This window comes from Mustelus asterias, chromosome 7 (assembly GCF_964213995.1).
Source record: "Mustelus asterias chromosome 7, sMusAst1.hap1.1, whole genome shotgun sequence".
NCBI classification, from domain to species: Eukaryota; Metazoa; Chordata; class Chondrichthyes; order Carcharhiniformes; family Triakidae; genus Mustelus; species Mustelus asterias.
In genome coordinates this window covers 74,780,280-74,805,763 of record NC_135807.1, presented here as the reverse complement: position 1 = coordinate 74,805,763, position 25,484 = coordinate 74,780,280, and the positions used below count along the sequence as shown (strand labels likewise).

General features: G+C 41.5%; 1 protein-coding gene across 1 annotated transcript in view; it reads left to right on the top strand.

Moving 5' to 3' along the window:
* The window catches only part of cops5 (COP9 signalosome subunit 5), a 43,524-nt gene extending 41,657 nt beyond the window's left edge, over positions 1-1,867 (top strand). The window contains exon 8 of the mRNA XM_078216284.1: positions 1,234-1,867. Within this exon, the coding sequence (XP_078072410.1) occupies positions 1,234-1,324 (91 nt within the window). The 3' untranslated portion in view covers positions 1,325-1,867. The remainder of the gene's footprint in view (positions 1-1,233) is intronic.
* The last annotated feature ends 23,617 nt before the right edge of the window (positions 1,868-25,484 follow it).

The window sequence follows — 25,484 nt, the reverse complement described above, 5'->3', positions numbered from 1 at the left end:
GTCAGTGTTGTAGCTGTACTGGATCACATTGGCTAGGGACGTGGCAAATTCTGAAGCAAAGTTTTCAGTACTATTGCCAGGTTCCATAGCCTTTGCAGTGTCCACCTTCTCCAGCCATTTCTTGATACCACATGAAGCAAATTGAATTGGCGGAAGACTGGCGTCTGTGAGGAGGAGACCACGATCATCCATTCTGCATTTCTGGCTGAAGATTGTAGCAAATGCTTCCGCCTTATTTTTTGCACTAATATGCAGATATGTGTGGAGCAGCATCCTCTAGTGAGTTGTTTAATTGTCCACCACCATTCATGGCTGAATGTGTCAGGACTGCAGAGCTTAGATCTGATCAGTTAGTTGTGAAATTGCTTAGCTCTGTCACTTGCTGCTAATGCTGTATATCTGGTGCTGCTCCTGGCATGCTCTCCTGCACTCTTCATTGAACCAGGGATGAATCTGTGGCTTGGTGGAAATGGTATGGTGGGGGATATGTCAGGCCTTGAGGTTACAGATTGTGTCTGAGTACAATTCTAGGCATTTAAGAGTCAATCACATTGCTGTGGGTCTCGCATATCATGTCGGCCAGACCAGGTAAGGACAGCAGATTTCCTTCCCAAAATAAATCAGTGAACCAGGTGGATTTTTACAACAATTGACTGTGCTTTCATTGGGTCATCATTTTTTTTACTGAATTCAAATTGAAATCCGGACCTATTGAGCATTACCTTAGGTCACTGGTTTACTAGTCCTGCAATAATATCGCTATGCCTATGCCAATGCCTCTAAACCGAAGCCTTCCATGTCCAAATGCAATAAGACCTGAACAGAATCCAGCCTGGTCTGTGTACATATAAAACTGAATTAGTTCAAAAGTTAAAGTTGCAGCATCTCGCAAACGAATATCTCTTTTTAGAATGAAAACTTACTACCTATTGGACAAAGTGGAACAATATAAATTTGTGCATTATTCTGCAAATTGTTTGGGTGTTCTTAAAGCTGTTGAAAGAGGAAGAAGGAAGAGAAAATAATGAAGAAAGTATTTTGCTGTGTGTTGTGATTATTGAAAAACAAGTCCTCTCTGTCTCTATAAAATGGGTTTGCTTTAACTTTTTGCCCCTCCAGAAAGTACCTGGTCCACACTCGGTGCCTACTCCTGAAATCAATATTTGTGAAAACAACCTAGATTTTAGCAGATTTTATATGATTTTAGTCATTTTTATTTGTATTTTTTTCCAGCTGCAAGACAACCATAGAAGCAATACATGGCTTGATGTCTCAAGTTATTAAGGATAAACTCTTCAATCAGATCAACATACCTTCTGCTTAATGTACACGGTCTCAGCAAAGAAAACTCCTTATAGAATGTGCTGGTGATGCATGGAGAGACACCCTTATTATTTTGTTTTTTATGCAAACAGCATCCATTGTTATTTCCCCAGGATGCTGATGATGCGTATTACTATGAACATTATTGGTTGTTTTCTTAGTTTTTATTATCTTGACCATGTTAATTTTAGGCAATGTTGCTAAAGTTTCATAAAATGGCAGTTGTTGGCCCACATTACTTCATTACGGACACACCCACTTCTGTATTGGAGCACCAGGAGTCCAAATAAGAAAAATTCCATTTTGGGGGCTTCTGAAAATTGAAAAGTGTAAATTATGTGTGCTTCAGTGTGTTATTAAAACAAGTTAATATGCCAGAAGTTGTACTTTGTTTTACAGTGGAGTTGCACTGAAGGTGAATAGTGATGACATCTTCCAAATATATGCATTTTTTTTTAAAGTGCACTATTTCACAATTAACCTACTGAAACATTCATATTGGTTCTAAACTAAGGCATGTTAACAATAAATATTTTACTTTTCATTGTTCTGTCATAAATCAACATTTTGTCTTTCATGGGATGTGGGTGTCGCTGGCTAAGTCTGCATTCATTGCCCTTGAGAAGATGATGGTGAGCTACCTTTTTAAACCACTGCAGTCTGTGTGGTGTAAATTTACCCAGAGTGCAGTTAGGGAGAGAGAGTTCCAGGATTTTGACCCAGTGATAGTGAACAAATGGTGATAAATCAGCAAGGTATGTGGTTTGGAGGAGAACTTGCATATGGTGGGGATCAAATGTATCTGTTGCCCTTGTCCTTCCAGATGGTAGAGGTTGTGGGTTGGAAGGTTGCTGTCGAAGGAGCCTTGGTGAGTTCCTGCAGTGCATCTTGTAGATGTTAGACACTGATGGCACTATGCGTCGGTGATGGAGGGAGTGAACATTGAAAGTGGTGGGTGGGCTGCCAGTCAAGCAGCTGTTGTGTCCTGGATGGTGCTCAGGTTCTTCAGTGTTGTTGGAGTTGTACTCATCCAAGAAAATGGGGAGTATTCCATCACACCCCTGACTTTTATTCATTCGTAGGACATGGGCATTGCTGGCTGACCAGCATTTATTGCCCATCCCTAGTTGCCTGAGGGCAGTTGAGTCAACCATGTTGCTGTGGCTCTGGAGTCATATGTAGGCCAGACCAGGAGAGGACAGAAGATTTATTTCCTTAAAGGACATTAGTGAACCAGATGGGTTTTTCTGACAATCGACAATGGTTTCATGGTCATCAGTAGATTCTTAATTCCAGATTTTGATTTCTTGCTTTGTAGATGGTGATGATGTGGAGATGCCAGCGTTGGACTGGGGTAAACACAGTAAGAGTTTTAACAACACCGGGTTAAAGTCCAAAAGGTTTATTTGGTAGCAAATGCCATTAGCTTTCGGAGTGCTGCTCCTTCGTCAGATGGAGTGGATATCTGCTCTCAAACAGAGCATACAGAGACACAAAATCAAGTTACAGAATACTGATTAGAATGCGAATCTCTACAACCAACCAGGTCTTAAAGATACAGACAACGTGAGTGGAGGGAGCATTAAGCACAGGTTAAAGAGATGTGTATTTCTCCAGACAGGACAGCCAGTGAGATTCTGCAAGTCCAGGAGGCAAGCTGTGGGGGTTACTGATAGTGTGACATGAACCCAAGATCCAGGTTTAGGCCGTCCTCATGTGTGCGGAACTTGGCTATCAGTTTCTGCTCAGCAACTCTGCGCTGTCGTGTGTCGTGAAGGCTGCCTTGGAGAACGCTTACCCGAATATCAGAGGCCGAATGCCCGTGACCGCTGAAGTGCTCCCCCACAGGAAGAGAACAGCCTTGCCTGGTGATTGTCGAGTGGTGTTCATTCATCCGTTGTCGTAGCGTCTGCATGGTTTCCCCAATGTACCATGCCTCGGGACATCCTTTCCTGCAGCGTATCAGGTAGACAACGTTGGCCAAGTTGCAAGAGTAGGTACCGTGTACCTGGTAGATGGTGTTCTCACGTGAGATGATGGCATCCGTGTCGATGATCCGGCACCTCTTGCAGAGGTTGCTGTGGCAGGGTTGTGTGGTGTCGTGGTCACTGTTCTCCTGAAGGCTGGGTAGTTTGCTGCGGACAATGGTCTGTTTGAGGTTGTGCGGTTGTTTGAAGGCAAGAAATGGGGGTGTGGGGATGACCTTGGGGAGATGTTCATCTTCATCAATGACATGTTGAAGGCTCCGGAGGAGATGCCGTAGCTTCTCCGCTCCGGGGAAGTACTGGACAACGAAGGGTACTCTGTCCACCTTGTCCCGTGTTTGTCTTCTGAGGAGGTCGGTGCGGTTTTTCGCTGTGGCGCGTCGGAACTGTCGATCGATGAGTCGAGCGCCATATCCTGTTCTTATGAGGGCATCTTTCAGTGTCTGGAGGTGTCTGTTGCGATCCTCCTCATCCGAGAAGATCCTATGTATACGGAGTGCTTGTCCGTAGGGGATGGCTTCTTTAACGTGTTTAGGGTGGAAGCTGGAGAAGTGGAGCATCGTGAGGTTATCCATGGGCTTGCGGAACAGTGAGGTGCTGAAGTGACCATCCTTAATGGAGATGCGTGTGTCCAAGAATGCAACCGATTCCGGAGAGTAGTCCATGGTGAGTCTGATGGTGGAATGGAACTTGTTGATGTCGTCATATAGTTGTTTCAGTGATTGTTCAGCATGAGTCCAAAGGAAGAAAATGTCATCGATGTATCTAGTGTATAGCATTGGTTGAAGCTCCTGTGCAGTGAAGAAATCTTGTTCGAACCTGTGCATGAAGATGTTGGCATATTGAGGTGCGAATTTGGTCCCCATGGCTGTTCCATGTGTCTGGATGAAGAACTGGTTGTTGAAGGTGAAGACATTGTGATCCAGGATGAAGCAGATGAGTTGTAAAATTGCACCTGGAAACTGGCAGTTGTTGGCGTTGAGTACTGAGGCCGTTGCAGCAATGCCATCATCGTGGGGGATGCTGGTGTAGAGTGCCGAGACATCCTGGACCACAATGTCTTCACCTTCAACAACCAGTTCTTCATCCAGACAAAAGCGTAAATGATGGTCACAGTGACAGATGGGCTGAGACAGCAGCAGTGTTGTGTGATGTTGTAAAAGTGGAAGTAGGTGATGTTGGATATGTGGTTGGAGTAAATCTGAAATGTCACACTTCAACAAATCCAGAGGCACTGGAATTAATCTTGCCAATATTATTCCTGCCTCTCCACTCCCACTACTGACCTGTGAAATCTGCAGTGAATCAAAAATCACAGATCCTCTGCATTGTCTTCCTGTATGTTCACTTTTGAACAATGCTTTGTTGTAGACGATTGCATTGAAAAACACCTGGGTCACAGCTGATGACAGCTTGCTCCATGCTGTAGCATCGTGACCTCCTGCCAGCTGCACTTAAGTTTTGATAAACTAATATCCAAATGTTTTGATGTTGACCTTTATTGGTGGTAGTGCTTAAAGTTAAAGTTTATTTATTAGTCATAAGTAAGGCTTACATTGACACTGCAATGAAGTTACTATGAAATAAACTTTATGCAACACAAAGAATTTTGTATTGCAGCATCTGAGAAGTAGTGCTCAGTGCATAATAGAGAATTGTGTTACTCTGTTGTGTCCTGGGTAGAAGCTGCAATGACAGGATGTGATATGTGCCCTCTGGCCTGTGCCCTGGCTCCTTCCTCTGTTTCACCCTCCCTGATGTCTTCTATGCTTTCTCTGTAAATATCCCTTTGATTCAACAAAGATTGGTGGTTTTGAATTAATCATTGGGTTATCCAATGTTGCTATCCAATTACAGAAATGCAAACAGAAAATATCTCTGCTTGCTCATGGTTCACTCACTCGTTTTAACTGAACTATTATCAATGCAGTTGATATAATGCAAAGAATCATGTCTCCACACTGGAGAGTTTTGCATTATTCCTGTGACATCCAAGTTGATTTGGTCATTCCAGCTGTTGTAATTCACAGAAACGTGTCTCCACTCTGCAGAGTTTGGCTCTTGGGGGTCATATCCAAAATTGATGAGCCACTTGTTCTTGGTTCCCATGGGAACATAGCAGTCTTTTTTTTACTTCCTCATATCATATTTTGTTGATAGATGACTCTTCCATGTAATTATAGTGAAGTTATTTATAATTGTCTCTTAATTGCCTTACTTCTCCCTCCATTTTTGTCAGCCTGCATGACTCACTAAGACTCATCTGCTGGTGCCAGTGGATCTGAGCTTGTACAAGCACTTAAAAAGCACAATGGTGTATTGTGCAATTAAACATTTATTCTCAAAAATTATTTAATAGACACTGAAGGATTCTCAGGAAATTCCATTGTTAAGAACCCTGCTGATAACTGCGAGGGTATTCTAAAACCCAGAAGGGTAACTTGGAAACACAAGCTCTTAGTGGTATACATTTTCAACTTGGTATAACGTGAGGAAAGATAGGCAAACCAGTGACAAACAATTAGAGCTTGTTGTAATTGATTAATAAAGAATATTTGTTAACATAAACACAACAGGAAAGACTGCAATACATTACAACAGTATGCTTAACTACAATAACGACTACACATACAGTATGTCATGAAGTTAACCCCCCCCCCCCGTTCCCAGCTATCTATATTGCTGATAAATGCCCCTTTCCCAAACAACATCCAATATTATATATCTCTGAGCTAAATCCAGCATATAGCTACCATCCACAGGTTTTTTTTCCAGTTTGGGAAAACCTCCTTCCGTTCAGTGTCGTAGTTTGTCTCAGTTAGAGTTCAGCAAGTTTTTCATCACCTTGTTGTTTCCTTTTGGGAGAGTCTGCTGTCTCCACTTGGGTGTGACTAGGGTAATTGGCTGCTTCTCTCCTTCTGTACCAGCTATCCTGCTATGGTTGTACTGTTTCTTCCCTTTAATGTTATGCCATCTTAATAATACCTCACACCAAGCTTTAACCAAATTTAATTCTCTCTCCATTCTGAACTCATCTCTTCTACAGTCCTAACATCTATTTCTATACATCATTGTTCATCCAATAGTCACTTGTTTTCCTGCTGCTATGCTAATTTGCATATCAAAGAACCGTTTCAAACAGATGTAGTTATTAATCCCATTCTACACTTTCTCCATATTTTACTCGTATCTTGACACCATCAGCATCATCCAAACTGCTTTGCTTCTATTTCATCCCAAAATCCACAAACAGGATTATCCTGGTAGATCCATCATATCCGCCTGTTCCTGCCCCACAGAACTCATTTCTTCCTATGTTGACTCCATTCTCTCTCCCCTTGTCCAATCTCTTTCTACCTACATTCGTGATTCCTCTGATGCCCTATGTCATCTCAAAAATTTCCAATTCCCCGGTCCCAACAGCCACCTCTTAGTTATGGATGTCCATTTCCTCTACACTTCCATCCTCCACCAAAAGGGTTTGAGGGTTTTCCTCCTCTTCCTTGAGCGAGGGCCCGGACAATCCCCGTTCACCACCACTCTCCTCCACCTGGCTAAACCTGTTCTGTCATGCAATAATTTCTTCTTTAACTTATCTCACTTCCTGCAATAAAACGTGTGGTCATGGATACCGAAATGGGCCCTAGTTATGCCTGTCTTTTTTTTTTGTGGGTCATATGGAACACTCCTTGTTCCAGCCCTACTCAGGCCCATTCCTGCAACTCTTCATTATATCCATGACTGTATTGGTGCCACTTCATATTCTCATATGGACCTGGAAAAATGTACTGATTTTTGCTTCCAATTTCCAATTCCTCTCAAATTCCAATCCCTCTCGCCTTTACATGATCCATCTTAACACTTTCTTTTCCTCCTTTGACCTCTCGGTCTCCATTTCCAGTGATAGACTGACCAATAATATTCATTACAAGCCCACCGACTTCCCACGGCTACCTTGACCACAACCCCTCAGACCCTACTTCCCCTAAGGACTCCATCCCATTCTCCCAGTTTCTCTCCCTCCATTGCCTAGTTCTGATGATGCCATCTTTGAAATGATACTTCTAACATGTCTGCCTTTTTCCTTAACTGAGAATTCCCCCTACCATAGTTGACAGGGCACTCAATCGGGTTTGACCCATTTCCCTCACCTCTGCCCTCACTCCTTCCCCTCCATTTCATTCCCTTTGTTCTCACTTTCCATCCCATCAGTCTCTGCGTTTAAAGAATCATCCTCACGATTTCTGCAAACTTCAGCATCAACAAAACACATCATCTTGTCACGTCTCCTGTCAGAATTGCTTGTCAGTGATGGTGTTTATCTCTTCAATTACGGCAGTGAGGGTAGGTAGTTCTTTTAATGGATAAGATATGGGGTCACATTTGATTCTACCCTTGTGCTGTCTGAGCTCATTGTGTCTCTAAACTACCTCCCACTCTCTTGATTTTATTTCCATTAATTGCTAACCACACAACTTCCGCTAGCTAGCTGATATGGTTAACGGTTACTGCTCCCTCAGGGACTGACCCCTACGTTTCAAATCTCATGTCACCACTCCATCCTCAAACAAAACCTCACCCGTGCTAACTACAGCCTGAACTCCAAATTTGCTTTCCTTTTCAAAGTGTTTGAACATGTTGTTGCCTCCAAAATTCATGCCCTCATCCTACTTGACTTTTCTGGAGTCTTCAACACAGTTGAGTACATCATGCTCCTACGATGCCGTTCTTCTGTTATACAGCTGAGTTGAAGGGCACTTTTCTGATTCCATTCTTATGTAACCAGTCATATAGAATTTCATGAAATAGTTCTGTCTTCAAATTTTGGAATACCACAAGAGTCCATCATTTGCCATTTCTTATTCCTCATCTATATGGTGGCTCCCTTCAACAACATTCAAATAGAGTCATAGTTATAGAGGTTTACAGCATGGAAACAGGCCCTTCGGCCCAACTTGTCCATGCCCCCCTTTTTTTTAAACCCCTAAGCTAATCCCAATTGCCCACATTTAGCTCATATCCCTCCATACCCATGTAACTGTCTAAATGCTTTTTAAAAGACAAAATTGTACCCACCTCTACTACTATCTCTGGCAGCTTGTTCCAGACACACCACCCTCTGTGTGAAAAAATTGCCCTCTGGACACTTTTGTGTCTCTCCCCTCTCCCCTTAAACCTATGCCCTCTAGTTTTAGACTCCCCTACCTTTGGGAAAAGATATTGACTATCTAGCTGATTTGTGCCCCTTGTTATTTTATAGATCTCTATAAGGTCATCCCCCAGCCTTCTACGCTCAGAGAAAAAAGTCCCAGTCTATCCAGCCTCTCCTTATAACTCAATCCATCAAGTCCCGGTAGCATCCTAGTAAATCTTTTCTGCACTCTTTCTAGTTTAATAATATCCTTTCTATAATAGGGTGACCAGAACTGTACACAGTATTCCAAATGTGACCTTACCAATGTCTTGAACAACTTCAACAAGATGTCCCAACTCCTGTACTCAATGTTCTGACCAATGAAACCAAGCATGCTGAATGCCTTCTTCACCACTCTGTCCACCTGTGACTCCACTTTCAAGAGCTATGAACATGTACCTCCAGATCTCTTTGTTCTGTAACTCTCCCCAACCATTAACTGAGTAAGTCCTGCCCTGGTTCAATCTACCAAAATGCATCACCTCGCATTTATCTAAATTAAACTCCATCTGCCATTCGTCAGCTCAGTGGCCCAATTGATCGAGATCCCGCTCTAACTGGGGATAACTTTCTTCACTGTCCACTATGCCACCAATCTTGGTGTCACCTGCAAACTTACTAACCATGCCTCCTATATTCTCATCCAAATCATTAATATAAATAACAAATAACAGTGGACCCAGCACTGATCCCTGAGATTCACCGCTGGTCACAGGTCTCCAGTTTGAAAAACAACCCTCTAAAACTACCGAATGGGTGGCATTGTTTTATATGTATAACAACCAACTCTGTTTCACTGTGATACCCAGTAAGGAGTTAATTTCATCACTAGAGACAGCTGATCACATTGCTGAAGGACAATGAACTTACTGTAAGATGTGGTGTATTGTACTATAACAACACCATAACATAACTTACTACATTTCAAGCTGGAAATGTCCCCACCAAGAGATGGGCCCTTCGTATCCTATTGTGCAGAACAGAACATGAGATACAAGGTGTTAACTATGGATCGTTCAGCAGGCTGGGCCCAGGAAATAAATCAATTAACAGTACAATATGACACATAAATTGAATTCCAGTGACTGGGAAAAAAGGAGGATAAGACAAGGCTCAAAGACCATTCAAGGAAGGAGAACACACAGAGAAAGACCGGGACCAATTCTCCAGAAGATTATCTGAAATGAGACTTTGCAAAGGCGTACCCCTGCTTTAGGCCTGATCAACCTGAGGACAGATGGGTAATATCACAAAAACGCATGAGAATAGTTTTGGCTTATGTAATTATGGTAAATTGCTTTTAGTGCAACAAAGCATTGTGATTGTTTAAATTGAAATTTGTGTTCTCCGGGTCATTACTTGGTACCATTGCAAAGTGCATGGGACATGTTTCTGGGCACAGGCCAATATCACTGGCTTTTTCAACCTCTCCCCTACCTTTGTGTTTTCAAACTATTTGTTCACATTCAGTCTTGCATCAGCTGCAAAGTCAACATTTGCCGTCAATACCCATTGAGCATGAATTCCGGATGTAGTCCTTGTGTAGATTAACACAGGAATCCAAACTTGGTGCTATGTCATTCAGTGGCGAAGAGCCAGCAATCAGTAAAGTCAGTGAGAATTTAACTTTTCTGCTCCCATAGAAAATGGTAAACTTTATTCAATCGGGTGTAGCTGGGTTTTAATGGCAATGTGATTAATAAAACTTAATGGACAACAGAACTGGCCCAGAAAAAAATTGTTATATTCATGGAGTGCTGTTAAATGATTTAGTGTACTTTTTAAAGTAAATTTTTACAATTTTTAAAAACATTTTTTCAAACTATTTTAGTTTCAACATTCACCCATGTATATGTTCCATTCTTTAACTTGATCGAATTAAACTGATGTTATTTTTCTGCTCTTTGTTTCCTGATTCCTGTGAAAATGATTTAATGCATTTGGCAGTGCTGTAGCTGTATGCTGGGAATTACCTGTAAAGAAGACTGCAATCAGTTCCAGTACTACTGTATCTCAGAGGTGGATATTTTTGCCTGTTACAAGGGTGTGATCCATGTCATAAACTCCAGTCCTTAGCAATTGATTCCATCTACTCTCCAGCCACTGTCAAAAGCTGAACCAGACTGTAACCTCAGTATCTTATTTGACGCTGAGCTGAGCTTCTGATCCCATATCTTCTCCAACCTTCCTACATTCACTTCTATAGTATCATATGTCTCAAATGCAACAATTTTCATTTACATAGAGCTGAAGTAAAACATCCCAAGGCATTCCTTCCCTGCTTCAGTTTATATGCAGTCAAAACCCTCATCCATGCCTTTATTACCTATAGACACAGTTATTCCAATGTTTTCTGCAACCAATATTGTAACACCTGCCAAATTCTGTGCACCAGTACTGTCCTCATTGACCTATATTGGGTCCTGGTTCAGTATCCCTCAATTGCTTAGTAAGCTTTGAAATTCCTTCACTAAGTTTCTACACCTCTCCACCTCTTTATCTTGCGCTTCCCTCCTTTAAGATGCTCCATAAAATATCCCTATTTAACCATACATTAGATCATCTGCCCAATATATATCTTTGTCAAATTTTATTTGATAATGAAGCATCTTGGGGAATTTTATTACATGAAAGGCATCACATAAATGCAAGCTGTCGTTGGATTTGGACCATATGAAATTGGTCTCCCAATGTGTGACAGTATCTCAAACTTTTAGATAAATGTATGATTCTCTACTGAAATAAAATCCAGTATATTAGTACATTACTATGATTACTATTTTGAATGAAATAAAGTCAGACAAATCAATTTCATTGAAACGTTTTCATTGTAAGCTTTTGCAACTAATGATACACATAGAGTCTCAAAAGGCATTCGATACAATGGCATACAGCAGAATTGTGAGCAAAGTTATAGCTTATGGAATAAAAGGAATAGCAGCAACATTGATACAAAATTGGCTGAATAATAGGAAGCAGAGAATAATAATGGATATTTTTGGGCTGGAGAAAGGTTTGTAGAGGTGTCCCCAAAGGGTCGGTATTGGGATCCTTGCTTTTCCTGATATATAAATAATCTACATCTTGGTGTGCAGAACAATTTCAAAGTTGGCGGATGACACAAACTTGGAAGTACTGTAACTTGTAAAAAGGACAGTGTAGAACTTCAAAAGGACATAGACATTGGTGGAGTGGGCAGACAGGTGGCAGATGAAGTTCAATGCGGAGAAGTGTGAGGTGACACATTTTGTTAGGAAGAACATGGAGAGACATATATTTTTCAATGGCATTCTCTGATCACAGTATTGTAGTATTGTCATAGTGCAGGAGGAGGCTAATCGGCCCATTGTATCTGCACTGTCTCTCCAAATGATCATTATGACTTAGTGCCAATCCCGTCTTTTACCCTATCTTGCATGTTGTTTATATTCATTTTATTTATATAGCCGGGACCGCACTCCCCTTGTTGAAGGAATGTTTCCCCATCCGCCTCTCCAACAAAGATCACTGGTATCAGGGCCCTCCCAATCAGTTCCCATTCATGACTCTTCCCTTCATGAGCATCCCTTTCACAGCCCCCCCTCATGAACCCCACAATGCCCTGGCCCCCTCAGGCTCCATCCTCCTCATGCCCCAGCCCACTTGACACTGCCCTGGCAATGCCCAGCCATGTCCACGACCACTGGGGGGGTTCAAGGGCCTCCAAGCCACTTGGCATAGCCATCACACCTGTTTGTAACTGTTAGTGGGGCCTGGGGTAGAATGTCAAAAATAAACTACAGACCATTTCAAGCAGGGTGACCAGTGCGACATTAGTGGGCTTTGCAATTGACATCACAGCCCAGCCCACTTCCCCAAGCACCCCACCCACCTTGCACCATGGCAGTTGACTCGCCCTTTTACACCCTGGAGGTTAATGCTAAGCGGTACTCACCTCCCTGCTTGCCCTCGCGATCCATGGTGGCTGAACCACACTTTAAGGGACCAGTGATTTGTGCCCATGTAACTTCCTCTGGGAGGGGGTGGGAACATTGTGGGAGGGGAGATGATTGCGTGCCAAACTCGCAGATGAGACTGAAAATAAGTCAATCTCATGCTAATCAGCTTTGCACCCTTTCTGAATGAGATCCGTTTGTGCTAGCAGAAAGGGACTGGGAAGGTTGCAAACTGTTTGGCGCCAGGTGCAAAACCCATCTTTAGGCCCGCGCACAATTTTCCCAGATTATTGCGATCTGCACCAGGCACAACACAGCCGGAAAGTCGCTGCCCATAAGAGAGAAGGGATATGGTGAGAAAATTAGTAGATGGAAATGATCTCTGAAAAAGGGATGGGCTTGTTGAATCTAGCATTCTATTTCTGTTCCCAATTCTTATGATTCCAAAACTATATAACAATGAATTATACTAAAACAGAAAATAAGTAAAGCCTTTATTAAAAAATTTTTCCCCAGCTAGTATACACTGAAGCACATTTTGTTTCATTCAACCTCTTTAAATTGGCAAGGGATTCTCCAGTATGTTTTCAATTAGTAAATGGTCACTTCATTTCCTTTAGAAAAAATCAACAGTCGTTATAGAATGCTAAACATCATGAGCTCTGAATATTATTTTTAGAAAGTTGAATGCTGATAAATGAAAGTGGCCAAATTACCATGGTGATATGTGAGATTAATGATAAATGGCTTCCTTCATTTTTAAGCATATAGTGACCTAAAATGCTTAAATTACTAAACTGATACACAGTAGTCTTAGGTTCTTATGTAAACTTCATGTTTACTTAGGATTTAAAAACAGTTTTAACAAGCATGTTAAATGATTGGCAGAACCCCTCTGTTGAAAAGGTAATGTTTGATTAATTACATTCTGAAGTTTCCTTCTTGCTCAAAAAAATCTGCATGCGCAATGCAGAAAAATATCCTTTACAGGAAGGTCATTTCTTGAATGTTCATTTTGTAGGTCACTGATTAAGTCCAGGTTTTTGAACCTTACATACTCTTATAAATACTGCATCCACATTCTGTTCTGCCGTTGTGAAAGGTTCAGTAATCCTGGTGCTTTACAAACTTGAGAATTGCAGCCCATATTCTATTCTCTTGCAGATACTTGACATATCTCCTAACCAATGTAGCCTAATATCACACATGCCTATCGTTATCTGGTTCTAACTATTCTGATGAATAATTAACAGATAAATTTAATATCTGGGAGATGGGGCTTCATAAAAAGTTAGCAATTTTTACAACATGAGACAATTTCCTGTGGATTTGAATGTTGGTAATTAAGACAAATCTTGAATTTTTTAGACCAGGTTGGGCTAAAGGGAGATGATTGAATCAATGTGAGAGAGAGAAATAAAAAGAGGGAAAATAATAAAGAACTCAGGAGGCAGGGGAGGTGAGATGTGCAATGGAAACAGATAAATAGGAAAATGTAAGGGAATAGGCAGATCGGAAATAGGAAAGAGTGTGGGAAATGGAGAAGACCGGAAGGTATGAAGAATATATTGGAGAAGGTGGACAGGAAGAGAGGAGGGGCATTGTGATAGGGACACAGTAAAAGACCTTTCGTGGTTTGAGGCTCTGCCCTTCAGGGAGTGAGATATCATTGACCAAAACTTAACCAACGGAGAGGAAAGGGTTGAAGTACTAACAAAAAAATCAGCTGGGATAGGAAAATTGAGACATGGAAAGTGAATATCAATTGATGGGAAAAGGGGTGGTTTGTTGCTGTGAGTTGAACAGGTGAGAAGTTTATTTTAAAAGAGCAAATTAAATGGGGAAGGGGGGAAGAGATTGATTGGAGTAAGGAAAAAGACGAAGCCTGAAAACATAATCATGGTGGCAACCTAATATTTGTTCATCATTTGGGGAGGGGAGGATAAAATTCTACCATTCATTTAGAGCTCCAAGAATTTCAAGATTGTTCTTCAGATCATTCTACAACTAACACCAAATATCTGGCATTTATTTTCAGATTAAACGCTTTTTATCTGAGAGCTCCATTGGATTTTCATTTTACTATAAACGTCCCTTGTGTGTTCCATTTTATTTTATTGCTCTATTTATAGCTGTCCACATTGAATTTGATTTCCACTTTTCTGGAACATAGGCATCTAACAAGTTCCAGTGTCCTTCTACTTTCTCTGTTTCAGTTAAAGATATATTGAGGTTACATATTCAAGATCCATTATCTAGGATTTCTGCATTTGAAAAGCAATCTGTCAAAGTCAGCCTGGATATACAAAAGGGAACTCTTCAAGGATGTAACTCTAGTACAGTTAACCAAGGAGAACCGGTGGTTGTGGTTTATTTAGACTTTCAAAAGGCTTTCCACAAGGTCTAAATACCAGACTACTATGTAAAGTTAAAGCACATGGGATTATGGGTAGTGTCTTGAGATGGATAGAAAGCTGGTTCGCAGATAGGAAGCACAGAGTTGGCATAAATGAATCTTTTTCTAATTGGCAGGCATTGACTAGTGGGGTACCACAGGGATCTGTTCTAGGACCCCAACTATTTACATTATAATGATTTGGATGAGGGAATTAAATGTATTATCTCCAAATTTGATTTGATTTATTATTGTCACATATTTTAATATACAGTGAAAAGTATTGTTTCTTGCGTACTATACAAAGCATACTGTTCATAGGGAAGGAGAGAGTGCAGAATGTAGTGTTACAATCATAGCTAGAGTGTAGAGAAAGATCAACTTAATGCGAGGTAGGTCCATTCAAAAGTCTGATGGCAGCAGGGAAGAAGCTGTTTTTGAGTCAGTTGGTACGTAATCTCAGACTTTTGTATCTTTTTCCCGACAGAAGAAGGTGGAAAAGACTATGTCCAGGCTGTGTGGGATCCTTGATTATGCTGGCTGCGTTTCCGAGGCAGCGGGAAGTGCAGACAGTGCCAATGGATGGGAAGCTGGTTTGAGTGATGGACCGGGCTTCATTCACGACCCTTTATAGTTTCTTGCAGTCTTGGACAGAGCAGGAGCCATACTAAGGTGTGATACAACCAGAAAGAATGCTTTCTATGGTGCATCTGTAGAAGTTGGCATGAGTTGTAGCAGACATGCCAAATTTCCTTAGTCTCCTGAGAAAGTAGAGGTGTTGGTGAGTTTTCTTAACCATAGCGTCCTCATGGAGGGACTAGGAGAGGTTGTTAGTGATCTGAACACCTAAACACTTGAAGCTCTTGACCATTTGACCAGGAATGAGCAATAAATGCTGGCCAGCCAGCGACACCCATGTCCCATGAATGAATATTTTTTTTAATTCTACTTTGTCCCCATCTATGTAGACAGGAGCATGCCCTCTATTACACTTCCTGAAGTCAATGACTATCTCCTTTGTTTTGTTGACATTGAGGGAGAGATTATTGTCGTCGCACCAGTTCACCAGATTCGCTATCTCTTTCCTGTACTGTGTCTCGTCATTGTTTGAGATCCAACCCATAAAGGTGGTGTCATCAGCAAACTTGCAGATGATACAAAGTTGGGTGGGAGGGTGAGCAATGAGGAGGATGCAGAGATGCTTCAGCGTGATTTAGACAGGCTGAGTGAGCGGACATGTGCAGTATAATGTGGATAAATGTGAGGTTATCCACTTTGGTAGCAATAATAGGAAGACAGATTATTATTTGAATGAGTGTAAATTGAGAGAGGTGGATACTCAGTGAGACCTTGGCATCCTTGTGCATCAGTCACTGAACGTAAGCACACATTAAAGAAGGCAAATAGTATGTTGGCCTTCAAAACAAGAGGATTTGAATATAGGAATAAGGATGTTTCACTGCAATTCACGACCCTTTATAGTGGTGTTGGTGAGGCCACATCTGAAGTATTGTGTGCGGTTTTGGTATCCTTATCTGAGAAAAGGTGTCCTTGCTATAGATGGAGTACAGCAAAAGGTTTACCAAATTCATTCCTGGAATGGCAGTTCTGTCATATGAGGATAGACTAAGTCGGTTCAGATTGAGAAAGTAGAATATAAATAAAGGCTTAACTCAGAAAATATGGGTTAACATGATTTGACAGGTTTTAGAGAGGATAGCATGAATAAAAACAAAATGAAGGCACACAAAGAATGGAATGTTCTAGGAAGAAAGCTAAAACCACAAAAGTGATTTAATTATGGGTGTAACATTGTATTCTGGTAAGGACTATTGGGTAAACAAGGTAGGAAATCCATTATATTAGATCTGTACAGAATTGAATATACTCATATGATTAGATCTGTATAAAAGATGGCTATAATAGAACAACTTCGAGTGGATGTTTCTAATCACTCCCAATGGCCATTGTAAGTGCAAAATAAAGTAATATTGTGCGGATTTGCTGCGATGTAGGTTGTTCTTTAAAATTTTCTTTAACAGGATTACATTCATTGGAATTTAGAAGAGTGAGAGGGCATCTCGTAGAAACTTATAAAATTCTAACAGGATTAGACAAGGTAGATTCAGAAAGAATGTTCCCAATAGGAACATAGGATTTAGGAGCAGAAGTAGGCAATTCAGCCCTTCAAGCCTGTTCCCATTCAATCAGATCATGGCTGATCTCTTCCTCGTCTCAAATCCATCTCCCTACTTGTTCCCTATATCACTTTAACCTGATGGCAGGGGAGTCCAGAACTAGGGGTCATAGTTTGATGATAAAGGCCTTTTAGGACTGAAGTGAGAAGTTTTTTCCCTCGGAGTGGTGAATCTGTGGAATTCACCACCACAGAAGGTAGTTGAGGCCAAAACATTGTGTGATTTCAAAAATAAATTAGATACAGTCCTATAAGGATCGAGGGATATGGGGGGAAGGTGAAATCAGGATATTAAATTTGATAATCAGCCATGATCAAAAAGAATGGCAGAGCAGACTTGAAGGGCCGAATGGTCAACTCCTGCTTCTATTTTGTATGTTTTTATGTCTATGTTTCTATGTATTATATAATGGCATGTTGATAGTGACACATAATTTGGATATTCTGAGAGCACCTGCCATTTTTATTATACATTAAAATTAATTAATTGACCTGGATTTTTCTGTAGTAATTGCTGTTAGCATTCATTATCATTCTTCTTCTTAGGCAGTCCCTCGGAGTCAAGGATGAATTGCTTCCTTGCTGAATATGAGTTCTCAGGTAACTGAGGAGTCCAATGTCTGACCTACAGTCTCTGTCAAAGGAAGCCAGACAGTAGTTTGGAGGCATGGGTGAGCTGGGTGCCTGGGTTGCCACACACTCCTTTTGTTGTTGGCAGCTGGCTTCAGCTTGGTCTCGACAATGGAACTTGAGATGTTCAGCTCCTTCCTGGATGCTTTTCCTCCACTTTGGATGGTCTTGGGCCAGGGATTCCCCAATGTTGGAGGGAATGTTGCACTTTTTCAAGGAGGCTTTGAGGATGTCTCTGCAGCATCTCCTCTGCCCTCCTGGCATTCCCTTGCCATGTCGAAGCTGCAAGTAGGGTGCTTGTTCATGAGTTTCGTATCAGCCATATGGATGATGTGGCCCCCTAGGTGGAGCTGATCGAACATGGTCAATACTTTGATGCTGGGGGTGTTAGCCTGAGTGAGAACACTGACACTGGTGCACCTATTCTGCAATAGATTTGTAAGATCTTGTGGAGGCAGCACTTCTCTACTGTGCCTGCTGCACGTAGTCCATGTCTCTGAGCCACATACGAAGGCAGATAGCACTACTGCTTTGAAGACCATGAACCTGCTACTGGGTCTGAGGTCTTGCTGAGGTTAAGAATGAGCACTGCAGCAAAGAAGACCAAGAAGAGTGTCGGTGCAGTAATACAACCTTGCTTGACCCCAGTTCGAACGTGAATTGGATCTGTGGTGGATCCATTGTTCAGGATCACAGCTTGCATATCATTGCAGAACAGGCAGACAATGGTGACAAACTTTGGGGGAAGCCAAAACGGAGAACACTCCATAATAACTCGCAGTTGAATGCCAAAGGACTTTGAGAGGTCAAAAAAGGCCATCTACAAGGGTTGGTGATGTTCCCTGCATTTCTCTAATGGTTGTCGCATAGTGAAGATCATCTCATTCGTGCCTCTTAATGGATGGAATCCGCATTGCAACTCTGGGAAGAGCTCTTCAGCCTCAGGGGGAAGGCGATTAAGAGGGACTCTTAGAATCCTCGAATCCTTACAATGCAGAAGGAGGCCATTCGTCCCATCATACCTGCACCAATAACAATCCCACCTAGGCCCTACCCCCCATATCCCCACGTATTTACCCTACTAGTCCCCTGACATTAAGGATCTTCTGCAAGACTTTTAGGAACGTAAAATACTAATCCCCCTCAAGAACAAGAAAGCAGCTTTACAGATGGCTGAAGGCTGAGGTCCAGCAAAAACCTGTGAAGCAGTTCAGTTATGTCACTGTATTCAATACTAATAAATTTTGAGATTAGAGTTTGAAATGGATGCAAATTAGTGATTTTAACTTGTTGTTAGAAAATAGAGATAGTTTTAAGTAAGTTTTGTATTTGTGGTATTAGGAATAAGTTTTAGCTTTAAGTTTAATTTATATTTTCCCACTTCACATGCACTATTAAACAGAGAAATCCAGAAGTTTTTGCACTTCTCTGCATTGTGAGAAATGATACTTAAATTTTAAAAATTGTTTTCATGAAGTTTGTTTATGATACTTTAGGTTCTATTTTTAATCACACGTGTATATCCCAATTATTTTGCTATCTGTAAAATTCAAAAATTAATTGTGAAGTGATTCAAGAGTTTTTATTTTCTGGCTTGCTGTCTGTGGGAATACTTTTGTGTTGGCTGCTTACTCTGCTTAATGATTTTACTGTTCTGGATACCAAGACATTCCTGTGACTTCACACCAGATTCAAACTGAGATCTGAAAAAGGAAGACAATGTCTAGATGTTGGTGAGCAGTGTTATTCAAGGTCAGTGACAAGCATCATTGCTTTGCCACTGACTACAAAATTTGCTTCTGTTTCAGAAGTGGACATTAATTGCCTTTGAAGGACCTTATCCTGTCACCGCTCAAATGTTCAGACTGGCAGGTTTGATGCTGCTGACTGCTGGCCAGTAAGAGGGGCGGGTACATCCCCAGTGTCAATCGGAGGATCATCTCTTTAGTTTTCCCTCACCATGTCCACCATTACCCCCCCCCCCCCCCCCCACACACACACACACACACTGGAACCTGTCAACTGGTACTGGCAAGATCCCAGACTTACCTGGGTTTTGAGGCATCCATGGTTATTCTACCTTCTGGGATTTATGCAGTACTGACAGTGGCCACTGATCCTGGTGGTGTTGCTGATAATACAGAGCTGCCAACCTCCAAATGGTCGGTAGTTCTATGAGGTGCGATTCCTCCTGGCAAGGGACGGAATGGAGTTTGTGAAAGACAATAGCATCTGCCTTTCCAACATTTAATTAGAGGAAAATTCTACTCAACCAATCCGATAGTTTAGAGGTGTGGAAAAGAGAGGTGTTTGAAACTGATACTGTGTTTTCACTCGACACCAACATGAAGGCAGTTCAGTTATGTCACCGTATTCAATACTACTTATAAATTTACAGTTGAGATTAGAGTTTGAAATGGATGCAAATTGGTGTGATTAACTTACTGTTAGAAAATAGAGATAGTTTTAAGTACGTTTTATTTGTATTTGTGGGTATTAGGAATAAGTTTTAGCTTTAAGTTTAATTTACATTTTTCCATTTGTGGATTAAAAAGGTGAAACCTGCAATATAGTTTCCTTTTGCGTGGAGACAGCAGGCCTAAGGCTGTGTTTGCATACTTGCATTTTTAATGAGGTTTTACAACTCTTGAAAAGAAGTTAAAAGTACACAAAGTAGAAAAAGTATGCTGTTGCTAAGCAAAATTGGATTGGAGAGAGATCCACGGATATTCAAGGTGACCCAGAAGGAAGCAGCATTCCACAGAGAGTACCAGAACAGGTGGGACATGAAAAGGGACAGAGAGCAATCCCAAATTAAAGAATGTTCCAATAACCAGTGATGCACAAGAAAAAGTTGCAAGATGACTGATAAGTCAAGGGACAAGGAGTAGAATCGTAAACAGGTTCTACTCAGTAAGTTAAAGAAAGGAGCAGAGGAGAAAACTGCAAATTAAAGAGAGAAAGCTGCAGGAAGCAGACGTAAGGCAAAATAGGCTTGCAAGAAGCCAGAATATCCAAGGAGAGTGTAGATGGTATATAGCTCTTTATTATGGGCTTCTGAAGCAGTGGTATTCTGTTGACATGGCTGAGTAAGATGATTGAGCCAATCATCTTAGTATGAATTGTTTACCTTGGCCAATAACATTTTACTCTCTGGCAGCATGAGAATATATAGGTCCGTAAAGTCTGGAAGTTCTTGCCCACTGTCTCCTAGTAAACACAATACTGTAGAGTTCAAACGTTTTTTCCCACTGTCGCATAGCAACTCTAATACGTAGGTCCATAGAGTTCAAAAGTTCTTTTTCCCACTGTCTACCTTAACAACCCCTTATCGGGAAAATTGAATTATTCTATTCATTCTACTGTTTGGGAAGCTTGTACTTTCTAAAGCTGATAAGATAGTTCTCAGTAGCTGTATTGTTTTCAAAGAATGTGGTTCTTCTTGCTTAGCTGTATCCCATCATGCCCTAGAGTGTCATTCGCCAAGGTGTATGCCTTTAATTCAGAATACAATATGTTTTTCAAAAAAACACATGTTTAAATTCTCTAACAGTGGTTATATGTGCTTCTATGCAAACCGTACCGTTGTAATTCCAGGTACTTTGTACTTTTTCGATACTATATTCACTCTAAATTAGTCTTAATCTATTAGCCTTTTAGTCCCTAGTTATCCAAAACCCCTCTAACAATCTGTCACTTGGTTTTGGTGTGTGGTGTTTCTGACCACACGTTGCTGGTTGATTTACATGGACTGTGTACTTACTGTGAATATACAGCATAAGAAGATTTAGTAACTTGTGTTATCCTTATGAATCTGTATATATTTGTAAAGTTATGGTTGTGGATGAAGGAACAAAGAACAGTATAGCACAGGAACAGGCCCTTCGGCCCTCCAAGCCTGCGCCGATCACATTGTTCTATCTAAACCAACCGCATATATCCCTCTATTACCCGGTTGTTCATATGTCTATCCAGATAAGTCTTAAATGTGGCTAACATATCTGCCTCAACCACCGCACTTGGCAGTGCATTCCAGGCCCCCACCACCCTCTGTGTAAAAAAACTTCCCCCGCTTATCTCCACTGAACCTTCCCCCCTTATCTTGAACTTGTGCCCCCTTGTAATTATCATTTCTGCCCTGGGAAAAAGCTTCCACAGTAAGAAGTCTCACAACACCAGGTTAAAGTCCAACAGGTTCATTTAGTAGCAAAAGCCACTAGCTTTCGGAGCACTGCTCCTTCGTCAGGTAAGTGACTTACCTGACGAAGGAGCAGCACTCTGAAAGCTAGTGGCTTTTGCTACCAAATAAACCTGTTGGACTTTAACCTGGTGTTGTGAGACTTCTTACTGTGTTTACCCCAGTCCAACACCAGCATCTCCACATCAAAAAGCTTCCAATCATTCACCCTATCTATATCCCTCATAAACTTCTATCAGGTCACCCCTCAGCCTCCGTCTTTCCAGTTTATTCATTCTCTCCTCATAGCTAATACCCTGCATATCAGGCAACATCCTGGTAAACCTTTTCTGCGCTCTCTCCAAAGCCTCCCTGTCCTTCTGGTAGTGCGGTGACCCGAACTGAACACAGTATTCCAAATGTGGCCTGACCAACGTTTTATACAAAGTGTAACATAATTTGCCAACTTTTATACTTGATGCCCCGTCCGATGAAGGCAAGCATGCCATATGCTTTCTTCACAACCTTTTCCACCTATGCTGCCACTTCTAAGTATCTGTGGACCTGTACTCCCAGATCTCTCTGAGTCTATGCTTCTGATGGTTCTGTCATTTATTTTATAGCTCCCACCTGAATTGGATCTAACAAAGTGCATCACTCGCAACTGTCCGGATTAAATTCCATCTGCCATTTCTCCGCCCAATTTTCCAGCCTATCTATATCCTGCTGTAGTGTATTATAGTTAATTTTTTTTGTTTAATAAATATTTTATTCTTTTGTTAAAAGTTCATCAGCTAACTCCTGTGACTTTGTTCAGTAGCCGCCCGCCACATTTCTAAAGGAGAAATAAAAGTTCAGATCTCTGGAGCCGGGTTCCACCCTGGGATCTGACTCATCCAGTAGTAACATCAGCTGGGATCATAACATTATGATTTCTGAGATAACTAGCAAATTAACAGCATTACATTGTCACTCTATTAAATTATTTATGCTTGTAGTCAGCAATATTTCCAGAATTTATATGACCGTGTACTATAACCATAGATGAAGGAGATTGTCAACGAAACGAAGGAGATTGTCATCGACTTCAGAAAGTGTAAAGGAGAACATGCCCCTGTCTACATCAACAGGGACGAAGTAGAAAGGGTCGAGAGCTTCAGGTTTTTAGGTGTCCAGATCATCAACAACCTGTCCTGGTCCCCCCATGCCGACACTATAGTTAAGAAAACACACCAACGCCTCTACTTTCTCAGAAGACTAAGGAAATTTGGCACGTCAGCTACGACTCTCACCAACCTTTACAGATGCACCATAGAAAGCATTCTTTCTGGTTGTATCACAGCATGGTATGGCTCCTGCTCTGCCCAAGACCGCAAGGAACTACAAAAGGTCGTGAATGTAGCCCAATCCATCACATAAACCAGCCTCCCATCCATTGACTCTGTCTACACTTCCCGCTGCCTCGGCAAAGCAGCCAGCATAATTAAGGACCCCACGCACCCCAGACATTCTCTCTTTCACCTTCTTCCGTCAGGAAAAGGATACAAAAGTCTGAGGCCACCGACTCAAGAACAGCTTCTTCCCTGCTACTGTCAGATTTTTGAATGGACCTACCTCGCATTAAGTTGATTTTTCTCTACACCCCTAGCTATGACTGTAACATTACTTTCTGCACTCTCATTTCCTTCTCTATGAATGGTATGCTTTGCCTGTATAGCGCGCAAGAAACAATACTTTTCACTGTATGTTAATACATGTGACAATAAGTCAAATCAAATATGAACTGGTTACTTTGTCATACACTGCCAGGCAGTGTGTTCCAGATCCTAGCCACTTGCTATATTTTTTTCCCCCTCATGTTGATATTGGTTCTTTGGCCATTCACTTTAAATGAGTGTTCTGTTTCTCAACTTACTTGCCCTTGTATTGTAAGACTTCATTTATAAAGCCCAGGATCCTTATGCCCTTTTAACCAATTTCACAAACTGCCCTGCCATTTTCAATGATCCCTGCATTTAATCCAATAACCCTTTGCACTTTTAGAATTTCATCTTTTATTTTATATTGCCTCGCTTCATTCTTACTGCCAAAATATATCACTTCACATTTCTCTGCATTATATTTCATCTGCTATATATCTGTCCTTTCCACCAGCCTGTTTATGTCCTCTTGAAGACTATCACTATTCTCCTCACAGAACATAATACTTCCAATGTTTGTGTCAGCTGCAGATATTTAAATTGTATCTGGTGCACCCAAGTCAGCATGACAACCTACTGGTGTCACATAAAACAATGTTTACAGGAATGGTTGAGAAATTTCAATTATGAGGATAGATTGGAGAGGTTGGGACTGTTAACTGATTCAGTGATGAAACAACTTCGCTGTTTAAAATCTAGCTAACCTATAAAGTGGCAGGTCAAAATCCCTAACACCAAATTCTTGCACCGTGCTGATGATGACTTGGTATGGAGAGCTCAGCTTCGCTAAATTGGCTATGTGGTTCACATGGAGGATTCCCGCATATCAAAGGCAGTATTCTACTGCAAGCTGAGAATCAGAACCCGTACCATTGATACGCCATTTTGAAAGCCAATCTCGGAGCCTCTAGATTGATCCCCATTACATTGCAAAAAAAAAGAGCTGGTGTCCATGTCTAAAGGTCTTGGTCACCAAACACTCTCAGCATTTGAGGAGACTACAGAGAGTGCAGAGTTTGTATGTTCCTGTCAGGATTAAAGGCAAAGTAAATAGGAATAAGGAACCTTGGTTCTCGAGGGAGATTGTAACACTGATTAAGAGGAAGAGAGAGTTGTATGAAATGTACAGGCAGCAAGGAACAGATCAGATGCTCGAGGAGTATAAAAAGTACAAGAAGCTACTTAAGAGGGAAATCAGGAGGGCTAAAAGAAGACATGAGGTTGCTTTGGCAGACAGAGTGAAGGAAAATCCAAAGAGCTTCGATAGATATGTTAAGAGCAAAATGGTTTTTTTTGCATCCGTATTTACTGAGGAAACGGGCATGGAGTCTACGGAAATAGGGCAAACAGGTAGGGAGGTCATGGAGCCCTTACAGATTAAAGGGGAGGAGGTGCTCGCTGTCTTGAGGCAAATCAGAGTGGATAAATCCCCAGGACCGGACAGGGTATTCCCACGGACCTTGAGGGAAGCTAGTGTTGAACTTGCAGGGGCCCTGGCAGACATATTTAAAATGTCAGTATTCATGGGGGAGGTGCCAGATGATTGGAGGGTGGCTCATGTTGTTCCGTTGTTTAAAAATGGTTCCAAAAGAAATCCGGGAAATTATAGCCAGTAAGTTTGACGTCGGTGGTGGGCAAGTTATTGGAAGGTGTGATAAGGGATAGGATCTACAAATATTTGGATAGACAGGGACTTATTAGGGAGAGTCAACATGGCTTTGTGCGTGGTAGGTCATGTTTGACCAATCTATTAGAGTTTTTCGAGGAGGTTACCAGGAAAGTGAATGAAGGGAAGGCGGTGGATGTTGTCTACCTGGATTTCAGCAAGGCCTTTGACAAGGTCCCTCATGGGAGGTTAGTTAGGAAGGTTCAGTCGCTAGGTATACATGGGGAGGTAGTAAATTGGATTAGACACTGGCTCACTGGAAGAAGCCAGAGAGTGGTTGTG